At 42.4% G+C, this 19,437-nt stretch overlaps 1 protein-coding gene across 1 annotated transcript in view; it reads right to left on the bottom strand.

Moving 5' to 3' along the window:
* Nucleotides 1-19,437, bottom strand: part of LOC139449372 (uncharacterized) — a 38,053-nt gene that overhangs the window by 4,885 nt on the left and 13,731 nt on the right. The window contains exons 3-10 of the mRNA XM_071230724.1: nucleotides 19,190-19,351; nucleotides 15,922-16,098; nucleotides 11,197-11,388; nucleotides 10,224-10,427; nucleotides 7,911-8,084; nucleotides 4,880-5,026; nucleotides 4,400-4,639; nucleotides 3,102-3,338 (exon numbers count right to left, since the gene is read on the bottom strand). Coding sequence (XP_071086825.1) covers nucleotides 3,102-3,338; nucleotides 4,400-4,639; nucleotides 4,880-5,026; nucleotides 7,911-8,084; nucleotides 10,224-10,427; nucleotides 11,197-11,388; nucleotides 15,922-16,098; nucleotides 19,190-19,351 — 1,533 coding nt within the window. The remainder of the gene's footprint in view (nucleotides 1-3,101; nucleotides 3,339-4,399; nucleotides 4,640-4,879; nucleotides 5,027-7,910; nucleotides 8,085-10,223; nucleotides 10,428-11,196; nucleotides 11,389-15,921; nucleotides 16,099-19,189; nucleotides 19,352-19,437) is intronic.

The following is a 19,437-nucleotide window of genomic DNA, read 5'->3' on the forward strand; positions in this document are numbered from 1 at the left end:
TCAGTAATAGTCTCCTATTTCAAAACATACATTACCATTGATTTTGAAGACGAAAAATAAAGCCCCAATAAACCCATTATTTATTCTTCAGGTTCTTGTTACCAGAATTATCATAACAAAAGGCCTTTGTATAACAGAACATTCTGTTGTATTTTATACTATACTGAGTCAAATAAAAAACTTCACATCCTTAAAAGTAATCCCATATATGATCTACAACGGACAAATGTATTAGAGCAGGTAAGTTTTAATCATTAATGTCCAAAGAAGGATTTTAATTAACGGTGGTAACCATAATTTGTTGCAAGCACCTACGGTATTCGGTAATAACATCAACAGTTTAAATCATAAGTCCCAAGCACGAGAATCTGATGGCACACAACTTCAGTAGCGTTCAAGGCCACCATGTGCGTTGACAACTGCCACACAAAGTCTCTGCGTGGACCTTGTGATGCTCATGAACACATGATTTGGAAGACGACGCCATTGTTGCTGCAAAATGGTGCCAAGATCTTGCAAATTCGGTGGTTGATTCTGGAGAGTGAGCAGACTTCTGCCAAGAGCATCCCAGACTTGTTCGATGGGATTGAGGTCGGGAGACCTTGACGGCCAGTCCATGCATGACGTTGATTCCCGCATTCAGAAGGAAATTCCTTGTCAAAATTGCTGTGTGGGGTCTGGCATTGTCGTGTTGGAAGATCAAACCGGGTCCATGTGCTGCCATAAAAGGCACAAGTTCTGGTGCCAGTACCTGGTCGCGGTAAGCAGTAGCGTTGAGGTTGCCATGGATGACAAGAAGCCTGGAACGTACATTGCCACAGAAAGCACCCCACACCATGACACTTCCGCCTCGAAATCTGTCAACTTCTCACAACACTGGGCGTAACGTTCATGACGGCGCATCCACACCCTCGCCCTACCATCAGCAAATCGAAGATTAAATCGGGATTCCTCACTGAAGACGACTTGATTCCAATTCCTCTGAGTCCATCGTAAGTGTCGCTGTGCCCACAATTGACGCTGACGTCTGTGTAATTGAGTCAGAATCGGCCCGCAGTATGGCCGTCGTGCTTGAAGGTGAGCAGTTCTCAGACGGTTTCGAACAGTTTGCGCACTCAGTCTACCCCTAAACAGTTCATTTCTGGTTGATGTAGCCGTCAAAAATCGGTTACGGAGGTGACGTAAGACAATCTGACGATCCTCTGCATGTGACGTCACACGTTGTCGACCTGGCCGAGGGCGATCAGCGGTGGTACCCGTTTGCTGTAGACGCGTCTGTAAATCATAAACAGTCCGTCGACTACAACCTATCGTCCTTGCGACTTCAGCTACGGACATGCCGATGGCACTTTTACGTTGCACATTTGAAAGGCGTGGCATGACAAATGGCCGTAAAGACTTTTGTTTTCTTGTGTTTTTTTTTTTTTTGTTAATGACTGCTAACAAGTATGGCTGAAACATGTGCAGTATTATGGCCACGTGACCAGTTGCACGTGAAAAAACACTTTTGCCACTATAATGCTGTGCACATGATTTTGATCGATTCACCTGCACAAAAACGGGTGTTATCTGAAGACAATACGTGGCCATTACTGTTTAAATACACAATAAGGGCCCACAATGATAACTGGTCAAAATGTTCAATTTTAGGATTATGAAGTTTTTAATTTGGTTCAGTATATTTGCACTGTTCACTGTTCACTGTTGTACAAAGAGATGATAACAACTTGACCAGAGAAGTGATTTTTATACCCATACATAAACTTAGGGGCAAAAGAAAGTATACCGAGTTTGAGCAACGTAATCTGTGACTGGGTAATTTTTGGTAAAAATAAATTGCTTCAATAAAAAGTGAGTGAGTGAGTATGGTTCGGCGTGACGAGCGAACGCTTTAACCACTAGGCTACCCCACCGCCCGCTTCAATAAAGACTGGGGTAAGAAATGAATTTGCAACCACATGACCCATATCTTGTTGGAAATGTTATAAATTTGTGCCGAAAAAAGCACTTTTTTTAATTTTCAAATTTAAGACTCTAAGATACCAATCGGCAGTTGCGTATTATGCTTAATTTGGACAGGGGTAAAAGTTTCAATCAAATTATATTTTAAAAAACAAAACCATGCCGCAGTATTCTTTGAGTGCTACATAGAACCAGTACACTTCATTCCTTTTGAATATATAATTTGAGACATTTTCAATTTGAAATCAAACATATGATAGAATCAAATGAGACGTACTATATATTTTCTTTTGCTCCTCAGCTTATTGGCTACCTACCTGGACATGATGGTGGTCTTTTTAAACGTTTTGTGTATGAATATTACACTTTGCACAAATTTATTGACAGGTTAACATGTTCAGAAATGGGTTCTGTGGATCCTATGAATACACTCCTTTTATTTATTTAATTTGTAGCCTGTGATATATGTTTTAACCATTGTTCGAACGGTGTCCAGAGGGAGTTCACATAATTACAATACCAAAGCTTATGTTCCACAGTTTCAATTGTGTCATTACAGAGCCCTCCATAAGTTGTAAACCACGTAGATGTATCCCATTTTGAAAAATAATAACTTACTTGTTGGTAAACTATGACGCAAAGTTTTATATTGAAACAATTGTAATTTCGTATCTTAAACAATATCAAGAACGAAGCATGAATGAATGAGTTCGGTGATAAATATTAACTCACTCACCTAGTTTGGATAAACGCCGCTTTGAAAGTATTTCAGTTATATCACGGCGTGTCAGCTTCATGTGGGAGGAAAGCCCGAAGTGATGCAGGCCTTACGTCTCCACTTTGGTCAAACCTACGAGGGGCGGTCGGGTAGCCTAGTGGTTAAAGCGTTCGCTCGTCACGCTGAAGACCCGGGTTCGATTCCCGACATGGGTACAATGTGTGAAGCCCATTTCTGGTGTCCCCCGCCGTGATATTGCTGGAATATTGCTAAAAGCGGCGTAAAACCATACTCACTCACTCACTCACTCAAACCTACGAACAGGGTATGGTGCTGACAAACCGAGACAAAAATAATCAGCACAAACCGGAATTCGAACTCATGAACTCCGAACGTAGGTAGCTGAAAATCTGTTTATTACCGCAGAGTGGAATGGGGCAGTATTCCGTTTTACTAGGTGTTATGAAACAGAACGGGATGTAGACGTTGGTTGTTGTTGGTGCCCTGCATCTTCCGCCGATGTCTTTGAAGGAGTAATCTGCAAATTGGTCGATGGTGTACTGTGTTTCATTCCAGTCGATGCAAGGAGTGCCCGTGACGGTGTAGTTCATGTCGCCTTTGTAGTCATGTCCTTGACTTGTTTGCATGCACTGAAGAGCTAGATATAGTTGTTATTACTGAGTGCGTTATATAACAGAAATGTATCTCCCTCCCTGCAGGGTACATAGTATTTTATCAGGATCACGTGAACCAATCAGTTCTCGTCATTTTGGCATGGAGGTATGATCGGGCTTCTTGAGCGAGAGTTGATTGATAAGTTCACATAGAAGGAACTGCTTTTTTGTGAAATGTTTCTTGTGGACATTACATGATGTCGTGAGGTATATCCAAGTCAGTAAAATAAGCAGGGGTCTGTGAAATTTGAAAAATTGTCAAACTTGAGGAATTTGCATTGATCAAGTCCTGCACGTTCCTCAAGTCTTTCCATTTGTCTGCCACGTTAGGCTATGAACTTATCAATCAACCCCCGTATCGAGCGAGCGCTTCAGTCATGCAATGATCTAATACACATGCTATACAAATACGGGTTATAAGAAAGTGAAAGATCGAAATTTGTTCACCTACCAATTAAAGGGTACCCTGTAGAATGACGTAGAAATTTGAATGGGCCTTGTTTGGGGCATATAAAATACTAAGATCTTGTTTATTGCGTCGCTATATATTTAACAGTGTTGCCATCCACACACCTTTCTATTGATTATCTTTCCCAACTACTCAAATACAAAAATTGTTCATGAGAATGTAACTAAAGGAAATATTGAAATTTGATGAAAGATCAGAATAATTTTATCATCCAAAACGGGGGTCCCACATGGGATATCGCTTTGGTGAGATCAAGCGATATCTACATTGAAGAAATGGCATCACAATGCTTTGCAGATCATTGTGACGTCATTTGTAACCATGACGTCACAATTAAATGTCATCACTAATGGCTCTGCTACTGAAGCTGTTAGCTGTTTTTACACTTCAGACACTGCTTATTACAAGTTATAAAATATCACTCTGGGGAAAGCGATTTGCAATTGAATTTGAAATAAAATTCGAAAGAGACAAATCTGTTGATTTTTACTTATACATTTGACATCAAGAAACAGTCAGCAAGAGACAGCAGAGATGCCATGTTATTGAAATGAAGAATGAGTGTGATACACATACCACCTTGTGATGCATTTCGGCCATACACTTCGATCTCACAGATTGTTAAGGAATGTTTCGCCGAAGGTTTCGCCTCGACGGTCACTATGTCTGCAAATGGGTATCCCAAACACACAAAAGCTGTCATATCGTATCCTTCCATTGATGCTGCAGGGGACGTCTGCTGGCAGACCTTGGTCGGTTCGTTGTCATCTACCATCAGATTCACCGACATGGCGTCTCCCCATTCTATTGATGTGTCTAATAAAGATACATTCACAGAAACATCATTTGTACTATTGGACACAAGAAGGGACAATTTCCAACATTCACGTGTTCTGAAGTTATCAACATCTGGCGTCTATGTGCTCCCGCCTTTGTACATTACATCTACCTCATGCACACACATCACACACAGGCCGCACCCTCGCACCCCACCCAGTATTTAGTTATTAGTTCAATGGAAATTGAGCAAACGTTTACTTGACCACAACTGCTTACTTCTCAGCGTAGATACGACGATCCACTGAACTTCATAACGCGTCTTCAGTTTCAGTTCAACCACTTTAGTATCAACACACGTGCTGCTGAGGTCGTCGATCAAATCTGGGTTGACGAAATCAGCTTCTCGGGCAACATTGTCCATTTCTTAAATTAGATTGTTGAATACGTTTTTGTTTTGTGTTTCCTGGTATATATATATACTTAATATTTGGAAGGGGAAATAAACAAAGCCTGAGCTGTACCCACATTTATTTATTTATTTATTTAACAGTAAACTATGGGATGGTGTTTGACTGAACACCATGTGAAGGTGTGTGACAGGACAGTATCGGAAGGTGTGTGACAGGATGCTATGGGATGGTGTGTGATAGGACACTATGGGTTGGTGTGTGACAGGACAGTATCGGAAGGTGTGTGACAGGATGCTATGGGATGGTGTGTGATAGGAAACTATTGAATGGTGTGTGACAGGACAGTATCGGAAGGTGTGTGACAGGAGGCTATGTGATGGTGTGTAAAAGGAAACTATGGGATGGTGTGTGACAGGACAGTAACGGAAGGTGTGTGACAAGATGCTATGGGATGGTGTGTGACTGGACACTATAGAAAGGTGTGTGACTGGACACTATGGGATAGTGTGTGATAGGACACTATGGGATGGTGTGTGACAGGACAGTACCGGAAGGTGTGTGACAGGATGCTATGTGATGGTGTGTGATAGGACACCATGGGAAGGTGTGTGGCTGGACACTATGGGAATGTGTGTGACTGGACACTCTGGGATGTAGTGTGACAGGACACTATGGGTTGGTGTTTGCCAACCCATTAGAGGAAGGTGTGTGACAGGGCATTATGGAATGGTGTTTGACTGGGCACTATGGGATGGTGTGTGATAGGAAACTATTGGATGGTGTGTGACTGGACACTATAGAAAGGTGTGTGACTGGAAAGTATGGGCTGGTGTGTGACAGGACACTATGGGATAGTGTGTGACTGGACACCCTGGGATGTAGTGTGACAAGACACTTTGGGATGGTGTGTGACAGGACACTATGGGATGGTGTGTGATATGACACTATGGGAACGTGTTAGACAGGACTCTGGGATGGTGTGTGACAGGACACTACGGGATGGTGTGTGACTGGACACTATAGGAAGGCGTGTGACAGGGCATTATGGAATTGTTGGTGACTGGACACTATGGGATGGTGTGTGACAGGACACTATGGGATGGTGTGTGATAGGACACTATGGGATGGCGTGTGACAGGACACTATGGGATGGTGTGTGACTGCATACTATGGGAAGGTGTGTGATAAGACACTATGGGATGGTGTGTGACTTGACACTATGGGATGGTGTGTGATAGGACATTATGGGATGGTGTGTGACAGGGCATTATGGAATGGTGTGTGACTGGACACTATGGGAAGGTGTGTGACAGGACACTATGGGATGGTGTGTGATATGACAATATGGGATGGTGTGTGATAGGACACTATGGGATGGTGTGTGACAGGACAATATGGGATGGTGTGTGATAGGACAATATGGGATGGTGTGTGATAGGACACTATGGGATGGTGTGTGATAAGACACTATGGGATGGTGTGTGACAGGACACTATGGGATGGTGTGTGATAGGACACTATGGGATGGTTTGTGATAAGACACTATGGGATGGTGTGTGACAGGACACTATGGGATGGTGTGTGATAGGACAATATGGGATGGTGTGTGATAGGACACTATGGGAAGGTGTGTGACAGAATACTATGGGAAGGTGTGTGACAGCATTCTATGGGAAGGTGTGTGACAGCATACTATGGGAAGGTGTGTGACAGCATACTATGGGAAGGTGTGTGATAGGACACTTTGGGATGGCGTGTGATAGGACACTATGGGAAGGTGTGTGATAGGACACAATGGGAAGGTGTGTGACTGGACACTATGGGATGGTGTTTGACAGCATACTATGGGAAGGTGTTTGATAGGACACCATGGGATGGTGTGTGACAGGACACTATGGGTTGGTGTTTGACAACCCATTAGAGGATGGTGTCTGACAGGACACTATGAGAAGGCGTGTGACAAGGCATTGTGGAATGGTGTGTGACAGGACACTATGGGATGGCGTGTGACAGGACACTATGGGAAGGTGTGCGATAGGACACTATGGGATGGTGTGTGACAGCATACTATGGGAAGGTGTGTGACAGCATACTATGGGAAGGTGTGTGACAGCATACTATGGGAAGGCGTGTGACAGCATACTATGGGAAGGTGTGTGACAGCATACTATGGGAAGGTGTGTGGCAGCATACTATGGGAAGGTGTGATAGCACACTATGGGAAGGTTTGTGACAGCATACTATGGGAAGGTGTGTGATAGGACACAATGGGAAGGTGTGTGACAGCATACTATGGAAAGGTGTGTGATAGGAAACTATGGGATGGTGTGTGACAGCATACTATGGGATGGTGTGTGACCGGACACTATGGGAAGGTGTGTGACAGCATACTATGGAAAGGTGTGTGATAGGACACTATGGGATGGTGTGTGACAGCATACTATGGGATGGTCTGTGACTGGACACTATGGGATGGTGTGTGACAGCATACTATGGGATGGTGTGTGACGACACTATGGGAATGTGTGTGACAGCATACTATGGGAAGGCGTGTGATAGGACACTATGGGATGGTGTGTGACAGCATACTATGGGATGGTCTGTGACTGGACACTATGGGATGGTGTGTGACAGCATACTATGGGATGGTGTGTGACAGCATACTATGGGATGGTGTGTGACTGGACACTATGGAATGGTGTGTGACTGGACACTATGGGAAGGTGTGTGGCAGGACACTAAAGGAGGGCGTGATATTGAGTTACATAGACATAAACTATTGTCACAAGACATACACTATTGTTGATGGACCAGCAAACCCGGGGGTTGAACACTGCTGAACACTGTTCTTGTTTCTGAACACTTCACTATGAAATCTAAGGTCACAAACATCCTACCTTTACACTCGATGCCAGGGTTAGTCCAGTATCCATCGAAGCCACATGTTATAACATTGCTCCCCCCAGCATAGCGGTAGGGGGGCACACAGCTGTAAACTGCCGTGGAATTCCAGTAGGTGCTTGTCAAATTCGCCCGAGCTCCCACGATAATAGGGGGATTCTCACACTCGCCTGCAAGGAGGTACACAATGACACCATGTTAATTAATGGAGTGACCTTACTAACTGGAGACACGCGGACTTGAAAGACGGTGGGATTGATACCAACTTCTGGTCACGCTGCCATATTTAAACTGTAGGTGCTTTGAAGAACTCATAGCTCCTTTTAACTTACAGGCTAGTGAGTGGATTGTAAGTGATCGAGTCTGGGACAGACAAACCAGTGTTTGATGATACAACAAACGTCGCAAACTGTTGAGGTACGACGATACAAAAGTTCGAGAACCGGATCCAATATAGTTGTCTCTCGCCACAAGTAATAAAGCGCTGGCATCCAATTCAAACGGTGATATCCTCGTGGGTGTTTAATTTAGGGTATCCAGATGAACTACTCAAAAGAACTTAAGGGTCACTGGATTCTTTCACATTACTTTTGTTAATTAGAAGAAGAATGGGGTGGTTCTTAATTTGGTTCTTTTGAGTAGTATATTCTACACTCCAAATTTTAGTATTATGAAAGAATCGGAAGGACAATGACATTAACTTCTTCACAGTAATATAACATGGTCACTCTTTTTTTTTCATGTTGAGAATATATACTAATTTAATACAACTAACATCATATTCAAATCGCAAGACACTGTATACACGTCCAGGGCTAGAGCACGAATTCCAAACCTTCTGATCTCCTGATCAGCGCCCGGCCCCTTGGTCAATGCAACATACTTTGTCGTACAAGTAACAATGAACTGTAAGGGTATAACTTAAATTCTAGATGAGCATTTTTGTTTATTTTTTATTGCCTACTACTTTCCAACGGTACTGCAACGTTCAATGTTTTTGTGGATGACAATATCTATGTAAGGTCAGGTGACATCACGTTCGCAAATAATTGACGATGAAGTGTGCCGTCAAAAACGATTCAAGTTGAATTTGAAAGGGAACTGTGGATAAGTTCAGAGAAGGCCCTTACTGCTTGTCTATACCAATACATAATACAGCAGGCATGCAAGACCAACATCGTAGAACATCACACTTGTCCTTGATTTACCTTTGCATGGTGATGGACAAGTAAAAAGGACATCTCTCAATTTATCTACAGTTGATACTGACGTACAACAGGGACCGAATTGTCCCAGAAAATGCTTGCAAAATATAATCGGTCTGTTGAAAAAACAACCAAATTTTCAGCCACAAAAGATACCTTGTTTCAAGATGAATTATTTTTTTAATTATTTAGAAAGATTGTTTACATTTAAAAATGTCTGGTTTCTTTCTGCTGCATCCATGCAGAGAGTTCTTGAAAAAAAGGATGATGCTTCAGACTGTTGAAAACGAAAGGAACTGTCAGCCAGAAAAATAATAACATTGTTACAGGATGTTGATCATGCACGTTAAAATGATACGTTGTCCTCAGATAAATTAATTATTATCGAAATAGATGGAAGCGCACCTAAAATCTTTGACTGTGACCTCTTGAAAACTGTGTCTCCTGATTGTGTATATATATATTTGGCCGTCTCCTGTCACCTATCATCCAAAACTGGCTCCCACAGGAGATATCACTAGCGTGCAGACCATTGTCACATCATGGTAACAATGACGTCAAAATCAAATGACATCACTAATGGCTCCGCTACTGAAGCTGGGAGCAGTACTTTTTACACTTTAGACACTGCTTATTTCTGTCCCAAACTGAAGAATGATGTTGGACACGTTGATATATTTGATATCAAAGACACTTTGGTGAGATTTTATCTTGTGAAATTTATTCCTGGTAATTTAAAACATTAAAACTGTGTGGTTGGTGGTATTGGGAGTGATCTACCATTTGCGACCCAAAGCTTGACACCAATACCTCACCCCCAGAACGCTACTTTTACTTGATCTGTTTGTCTGTCCATGCCCTCCCTAACTCGAAGTTACAACACGGTCCTGCTAGGTTCGAGTGTATATCTAAAAGCTATTTGGAGATTCGGGATATACGAAAGCAGACAGTGGGTGCATAAGTTTTTTCAAGGTTTGCATCAGGACATATGTAATTGTATTCCATAAACAATACCGCTACATAATCAGTCAACGGTCAAAGTCTGATACTTATTGATACTGATACTGATACTTGTGTAGACCAAAAACTGCTCGTCGTTCTCACCTGTGTATTGTTTGCCGTACACCTTGACTTCACATAACTTTGGCCACACTGTCACTGTGGACAAACTAGATACAGATATTTTCATCTGTGTCCCTGTCAGTTGAGTCGTACATGTAAACTTGTACGTGCCAGAGTCGTAGATACCCAAACGCTTGCACAACTGGTAATAAGAAGACCTATTCACATAGACCCTCAGCTCTATCCCTGGAACATAGAAGAAACTAAGAATGAAATCAACAGTTCATCCTCTGTGATTTGTTTGTTTGTTGATTAACGCCGCACAATATTCCAGCTGTATGATGGCGGTCTGTAAATAATCGAGTTTGGACCAGACAATCTAGTGATTGACATCATGAGCATCTATCTACGCAATTGGAATCGATGACATGCATCAACCAAGTCAGCGAGCATGACCACCCGATCCCGTTAGTCGCCTCTTACGATAAAGCATAGTCGCTAAAGACCTATTCTAACCCGGAATGAATGAATAAGTGAGTACAGTTTTACGCCGCTTTTAGCAATATTCCAGCAATATCACGATGGGGGCACCAGAAAATGGGCTTCACACATTGTACCCATGTCGGGAATCGAACCCGGGTCTTCGGCGTGACGAGCGAACGCTTTAACCACTAGGCTACCCGACTGCCCCTCTAACCCGGATCTTCGTGGGGAGAGACAAGCACGGGTTGCTGGGGACCTCTTCTACTCTGGATCTTCACGGGCCTCGTTATTCATGTGCAGGGGTTCGCAAGTGGTTTGAGGCAACCGCAATTCACTTTGCAACCATATTGCTGGTTCATCTAAAGTGCTTTATGTCTGCCGTTCCTCCCGTAAGCTGACAGGCAGTAATATAATGAACTGGCAAGAAAACCACCTGAGAGAGGAACTTCTTTCATTCTGTATCATTTTTATTGTTCTGAATATTGTCTTGATATTATTGTCGTCCCATTATGAACAGAGGGCATGTCCTTACCAGAGTAGATGGTCAAGTCAAGCTCCAATTCGTGCACGCTGTAGTAGATGTTGCTATCGCTAGAGAGGGTGACTGTTAAGGACATGGTGGAACTGGCTTCATTTTCTTTTCGGAACGAAACACACGTCTTCCCATTACCGTCCGTGATGGCCGGATACGTCGTTGACTTCCCCCTTGCTAGATCCTCTGATCCTGAGCGAGAACAGATACATGTCAAGTTTTAGAATGTCTGTCTGATCTACACAGAGCCTCAAATGAAAGGAATTTCGTAAAAGTACACTCTTTTGTCGATAACATTAGATAGAAGTAAATAAAAAAGGCACAGAATGTCTAGCTCTGTTTGAAGCTGATCCAGAAAGATTTGTGACTAAGGATGAAACCTGATTTTCACCATTTCCAGGCTTGTTGAGTCCAAACAGCAATCAAAACAGTAAACACTACCAGGCAAAAGGCAAAGTTTCTCCAATCGGCTGGAAAGGTTGTGGTCGAGGTCCGACAATAAACAGAAGACATCATGCTGCACGTTTGAGACAATTACGGAACGAAATTAAGACTATGAGACGCGGCAGAGGTGAAAAGGTGTCCACCAGGACAGTGCGCCAATGCATAAATCGGCCGCTGCCATAGATGCAATCCAGGAGTGTGGCTTTGAACTCCGTCAGCACAGACCTTTTTCTCCTGATCTGGCTCCGTCAGCCTTCCAGCTGTTCCCAAATATGACGAACCTATTTCAACTCAAGCTATGACGTCATAAAAGCTGTAGAGAACTTTTTGAACAACAAGAGAAGAACGTCTACGAATGTGAGATAAACATCCCACGAACATCGTTGTCCAAAATGTATCAATGTGGGGATATTGTTTATACCATATACCTTAATTGCATATATACGACCTATCTATAGATGTTCTTCATTCCTGTACACGCATCAATAGCATCAGTTACCTGTGTTCACAATCACTACCGCACGACTATATAAAACTGTACATATGCAGACCGTGACCACCTCACATACCTGTACACATCATGACCACCTCATGTACCTGCCCACACCTTGACCACCTCACATGCCTGTATACATCATGACCACCTCATGTACCTGCCCACACCGTAACCATCTCACATGCCTGTATACATCATGACCACCTCATGTACCTGCCCACACCGTAACCATCTCACATGCCTGTATACATCGTGACCACCTCATGTACCTGCCCACACCGTAACCATCTCACATGCCTGTATACATCATGACCACCTCATGTACCTGCCCACACCGTAACCATCTCACATGCCTGTATACATCATGACCACCTCATGTACCTGCCCACACCGTAACCATCTCACATGCCTGTATACATCATGACCACCTCATGTACCTGCCCACACCGTAACCATCTCACATGCATGTATACATCATGACAACCTCATGTACCTGCCCACACCGTAACGATCTCACATGCCTGTATACATTATGACCACCTCATGTACCTGCCCACACCGTAACCATCTCACATGCCTGTATACATCATGACCACCTCATGTACCTGCCCACACCGTAACCATCTCACATACCTGTACACATCGTGACCACCTCATGTACCTGCCCACACCGTAACCATCTCACATACCTGTACACATCGTGACGACCTCATGTACCTGCCCACACCGTAACCATCTCACATGCCTTTATACATCATGACCACCTCATGTACCTGCCCACACCGTAACCATCTCACATGCCTGTATACATTATGACCACCTCATGTACCTGCCCACACCGTAACCATCTCACATGCCTGTATACATCATGACAACCTCATGTACCTGCCCACACCGTAACCATCTCACATACCTGTACACATCGTGACCACCTCATGTACCTGCCCACACCGTAACCATCTCACATACCTGTACACATCGTGACCACCTCATGTACCTGCCCACACCGTAACCATCTCACATACCTGTATACATCATGACCACCGCATGTACCTGCCCACACCTTGACCACCTCACATACCTGTATACATCGTGACCACCTCATGTACCTGTCCACACCGTAACCATCTCACATGCCTGTATACATCATGACCACCTCATGCACCTGCCCACACCGTAACCATCTCACATACCTGTACACACCTTGACCACCTCACATACCTTTACACCATGACCACCTCACATACCTGTGCACACCTTGACCACTTCACAAACCTGTGCACACCTTAACCACTTCACATACCTGTGCACACCTTGACCACCTCACACACCTGTGCACACCTTGACCACCTCACATACCTGTACACACCGTGACCACCTCACATACCTTTACACCATGACCACCTCACATACCTGTGCACACCTTGACCTCTTCACATACCTGTACACACCGTGACCACCTCACATACCTTTACACCATGACCACCTCACACACCTGTGCACACCTTGACCACCTCACATACCTGTACACACCGTGACCACCTCACATACCTTTACACCATGACCACCTCACACACCTGTGCACACCTTGACCACCTCACATACCTGTACACACCTTGACCACCTCACATACCTATACACCATGACCACCTCACATACCTGTGCACACCATGACCACCTTACATACCTGTACACCATGACCACCTCACATACCTGTGCACACCTTGACCTCTTCACAAACCTGTGCACACCTTGACCACCTCACATACCTGTACACACCGTGACCACCTCACATACCTGTGCACACCTTAACCACTTCACATACCTGTGCAAACCTTGACCACCTCACACACCTGTGCACACCTTGACCACCTCACATACCTGTACACACCGTGACCACCTCACAAACCTATGCACACCTTGACCACCTCACAAACCTGTGCATCCCTTGACCACCTCACATACCTGTGCACACCTTGACCACTTCACATACCTGTGCACACCTTGACCACTTCATACACCATGACCACCTCACAAACCTGAGGACTCCTTGACCACTTCACATACCTGTACACACCTTGACCACTTCACATACCTGTGCACACCATGACCACCTCACAAACCTGTGCACACCTTGACCACTTCACAAACCTGTGCACACCATGACCACCTCACAAACCTGTGCACACCTTGACCACTTCACAAACCTATACACACCGTGGCCACCTCACATACCTGTGCACACCTTGACCACCTACAAACATACCTGTGCACACCATGACAACCTCATGTACCTGTACATCTCAAGACCACCTCACATACCTCTACACATCAAGACCACCTCACATACCTCTACACACCGAGACTACCTACAAACTGGACCGCATCTGTGGTCTAGTTGATCGAGCGTCTGCCCGGAGAGAGAAGGGACGGTGGTTCTGTCCACTGGACGCGTCATACAAAAAGACGTTAAAGACGTTAGTACTAGTTGTTTCCCCGCCTGACGCTTGTCATTAAGGGAAAAAACAACCGCTGGTCGGCCCGGAGTCTGAGTGGGGTAGCCATGCGGCATGGTTTCTCATTGAGCTTGCACTCTATAACCGGCATTAGTGCGGACAAGGACAAGTAGCCATAAACACGCATGTACAAATGTACATGCGTATGCACGTTGCTTTTAATGCACTAATCTTTATAATTTCACTTCAACTTACCTTACCTACAGACATACCTGTACAAAGCATGGTTACATATAAGAACACAAGGCCCACCTTACATACCTGTAAACATCATCATCATCATCATCATCATCATCATCATCATCATCATCATCATCGGTCGGCTAGCCTAGTGGTTAAAGCGTTCGCTCGTCACGCCGAAGACCCGGGTTCGATTCCCGACATGGGTACAATGTGTGAAGCCTATTTATGGTGTCCCCCGCCGTGATATTGCTGGAATATTGCTAAAAGCAGCGTTATACCATACTCACTCACTCACTCACTCATCTTACATACCTGTACACATTATCACCACCTTATATACCTGTCAACGTCATCCCCACCTTACATACCTGTACATCATCTTCATCTTACATACCTGTACATCATAATCATCTTACATACCTGTACATCATTATCATCTTACATACCTGTACATCATTATCTTCTTACATACCTGTACATCATCTTCATCTTACATACCTGTACATCATCTTCATCTTAAATACCTGTACATCATCTTCATCTTACATACTTGTCCATCATTATCATCTTACATACCTGTACATCATCTTCATCTTAAATACCTGTACATCATCATCATCTTACATACCTGTACATCATCATCATCTTACATACCTGTACATCATTATCATCTTACATACCTGTACATCATCATCATCTTACATACCTGTACATCATTATCATCTTACATACCTGTACATCATTATCATCTTACATACCTGTACATCATCTTCATCTTAAATACCTGTACATCATCATCATCTTACATACCTGTACATCATCATCATCTTAAATACCTGCACATCATCATCATCTTACATACCTGTACATCATCATCATCTTACATACCTGTACATCATCATCATCTTACAAACCTGTACATCATCATCATCTTACATACCTGTACATCATCATCATCTTACATACCTGTACATCATCATCATCTTATATACCTGTACATCATCATCATCTTACATACCTGTAAAGAATATGATCACCCCCATGCACCTTGACTATCATACGTACCTGAACACATTGATTACATACCTGTGCACTTCAATGGACTCCCTGACCACAGCCCCGTCCTCATGCATGTACGAGTGGTATTCTCTGAGTCTCTGGTGGTAAAGTTAGTTTTGCAGGCGTACGTGGCGTCAGATCCTTCCAGGGTGTCGTTGTACGTCACGGCGGCCCCGACCCCCTCACTCGGGACTCCGCAGTCGACTGTGCGACAATTACATGAGAGTCAATAGTCAGTGACTGTTGTTTAACGCCGCATTCATCAATATTTCAGCGATATCACAGCGCGTTGTACATTAGTCTGGACCAGACAAACCAGTGACTTCGCTATGGGGATACAATGGCATGCAATCAGCGAAATCACTGAGCGAGAGCACTCGATCTCAATTTTGTCTCCCCACAGAGGCAATGCAAAATAAAAGCTCATTATATTAAAATACTGTAATGATACAAAAGCATGTGTAATATTACATCATTAATAGTACATGGAAATTGTATGCCATATGTGTTGGCATATAGTGTATAGTTTTTATGGATGTCCTGAGTAGACAGTAGAAACTACATGTAAGATATATATGAAGTCCAGATGTCCACTGAGAAAACGAAGACATACATGTATATGAAGGCTAAATTTCCACAGTGAAAAAACTAAGATAGATGGGTGTTAGCTGTATACAGTGCAAACAATACATGAATCCTAAGTGTACAAAGTGCTAACGATTATATGTGGATGACAGGTGTACATAGAGAAAACTAAGATATATGATTGCCAGGTATCCACAGTCTAATCTAAGATACATGCATGCTAGACGTACACAGTGTAAACTAAGATGTATGCATGCTAGGATGTTCACAGTGTAAACTGAGATATATGCATGCTAGGTGTACACAGTGTAAACTGAGATATATGCATGTTCGGTGTACACAGTGTAAACTAAGATATATGCATACTAGATGCACACAGTGTAAACTGAGATAAATGAATTTTAGGTGTACACAATGTAAACTGAGATAAATGAATTTTAGGTGTAGACAGGGCAAACTGAGATATATGCATGCTAGATGTACACAGGACAAACTAAGATATATGCATGCTAGGTGTAGACAGTGCATGCTGTATTACATACATGCTAGATGTTCACAGTGTAAACTAAGATATATGCATGCTAGATGTACACAGTGTAAACTAAGATATATGCATGCTAGATGTACACAGTGTAAACTAAGATATATGCATGCTAGGTGTACACAGTGTAAACTAAGATATATGCATGCTAGGTGTAGACAGTGCATGCTGTATTACATACATGCTAGATGTTCACAGTGTAAACTAAGATATATGCATGCTAGATGTACACAGTGTAAACTAAGATATATGCATGCTAGGTGTACACAGTGCATGCTGTATTACATACATGCTAGATGTTCACAGTGTAAACTAAGATATATGCATGCTAAATGTACAAAGTGTAAACTGAGATATATGCATGCTAAATGTACATAGTGGAAACTGAGATAAATGCATGCTAAATGTACAAAGTGTAAACTGAGATATATGCATGTTAGATGTACACAGTGTAAACTAAGATATATACATGCTAGGTGTACACAGTGCATGCTGTATTACATACATGCTAGATGTTCAAAGTGTAAACTAAGATTCATGCATGCTAAATGTACATAGTGGAAACTGAGATATATGCATGCTAGATTTACATAGTGTAAACTAAGATATATGCATGCTAGGTGTAGACAGTGCATGCTGTATTACATACATGCTAGATGTTCACAGTGTAAACTAAGATATATGCATGCTAGATGTACACAGTGTAAACTAAGATATATGCATGCTAGGTGTACACAGTGCATGCTGTATTACATACATGCTAGATGTTCACAGTGTAAACTAAGATATATGCATGCTAGGTGTACACAGTACATGCTGTATTACACACATGCTAGATGTTCAAAGTGTAAACTAAGATACATGCATGCTAAATGTACAAAGTGGAAACTGAGATAAATGCATGCTGGATGTACAGAGTGTAAACTGAGATATATGCATGCTAGATGTACACAGTGTAAACTAAGATATATGCATGCTAGGTGTACACAGTGTAAACTAAGATATATGCATGCTAGGTGTAGACAGTTCATGCTGTATAATATACATTCTAGGTGTACACAGTGTAAACAGAGATATATGCATGCTAAATGTACAAAGTGTAAACTGAGATAAATGAATTCTAGGTGTACACAGGGCAAACTGATATATATATGCATGCTAGATGTACACAGTGTAAACTGAGATAAACGAATTCTAGGTGTTCAGGGCAAACTAAGATATATGCATGCTAGATGTACACAGTGTAAACTGAGATATATGCATGCTAAATGTACATAGTGGAAACTGAGATAAATTAATTTTAGGTGTACTCAGGGCAAACTAAGATATATGCATGCTAGATTTACAAAGTGTAAACAGAGATATATTCATGCTAGGTGTAGACAGTGCATGCTGTATTACATACATGCTAGGTGTACACAGTGTAAACTGAGATAAATTAATTCTAGGCGCACACAGGACAAACTGATATATATGCATGCCAAAAGTACAAAGTGTAAACTGAGATAAATGAATTCTAGGTGTACACAGGGCAAACTGATATATATGCATGCTAGATGTACACAGTGTAAAATGAGATAAATGAATTTTAGGTGTTCAGGGCAAACTGATATATATGCATGTTAGATGTAAAATGTGTAAACTGAGATATATGCCTGCTAGATGTACACAGTGTAAACTGAGATAAATGCATGCTAGATGTACACAATGAAAACTAAGATATATGCATGCTGGATGTACACAGTGTAAACTGAGATATATGCCTGCTAGATGTACACAGTGTAAACTGAGATAAATGCATGCTAGATGTACACAATGAAAACTAAGATATATGCATGCTGGATGTACACAGTGTAAACTGAGATATATGCATGTTAGATGTACACATTGTAAACTAAGATATATGCATACTAGATTACAAAGTTTAAACTAAGATATATGCATGCTGGATGTACACAGTGTAAACTGAGATATATGCATGTTAGATGTACACATTGTAAACTAAGATATATGCATACTAGATTACAAAGTTTAAACTAAGATACATGCATGCTGGATGTACACAGTGTAAACTGAGATATATGCATGTTAGATGTACTCAGTGAAAACTAAGATCTGGGGATTTAGGACTTTGTGGTTAGCAGTATCAAAAATATAAATGAATCTCACTTGTACAGCTGGTAGTTCCATTTGTCCATATATCAGAGGAACACTTGCGCTCTCCACTCCCAACCTGTCGGAATCTGTCCATACACTCATAGGTCACTGTTTCGTCCTCCAGGTTCCTGTAGGCGTGAGAGACTGGATCCGGTTCTTGACATTCGGCTGCAGCTAAACAATCCGAGGAAGATAGATGGGTTTTAACATGTTTAAACAGTATTTATCTATCTTGCAGTGTTTCAGTTTAATGCGGCCAA

This window comes from Haliotis cracherodii, unplaced genomic scaffold (assembly GCF_022045235.1).
Source record: "Haliotis cracherodii isolate W230 unplaced genomic scaffold, xgHalCrac1.p SCAF_10, whole genome shotgun sequence".
In the NCBI taxonomy this organism is placed as follows: domain Eukaryota; kingdom Metazoa; phylum Mollusca; class Gastropoda; order Lepetellida; family Haliotidae; genus Haliotis; species Haliotis cracherodii.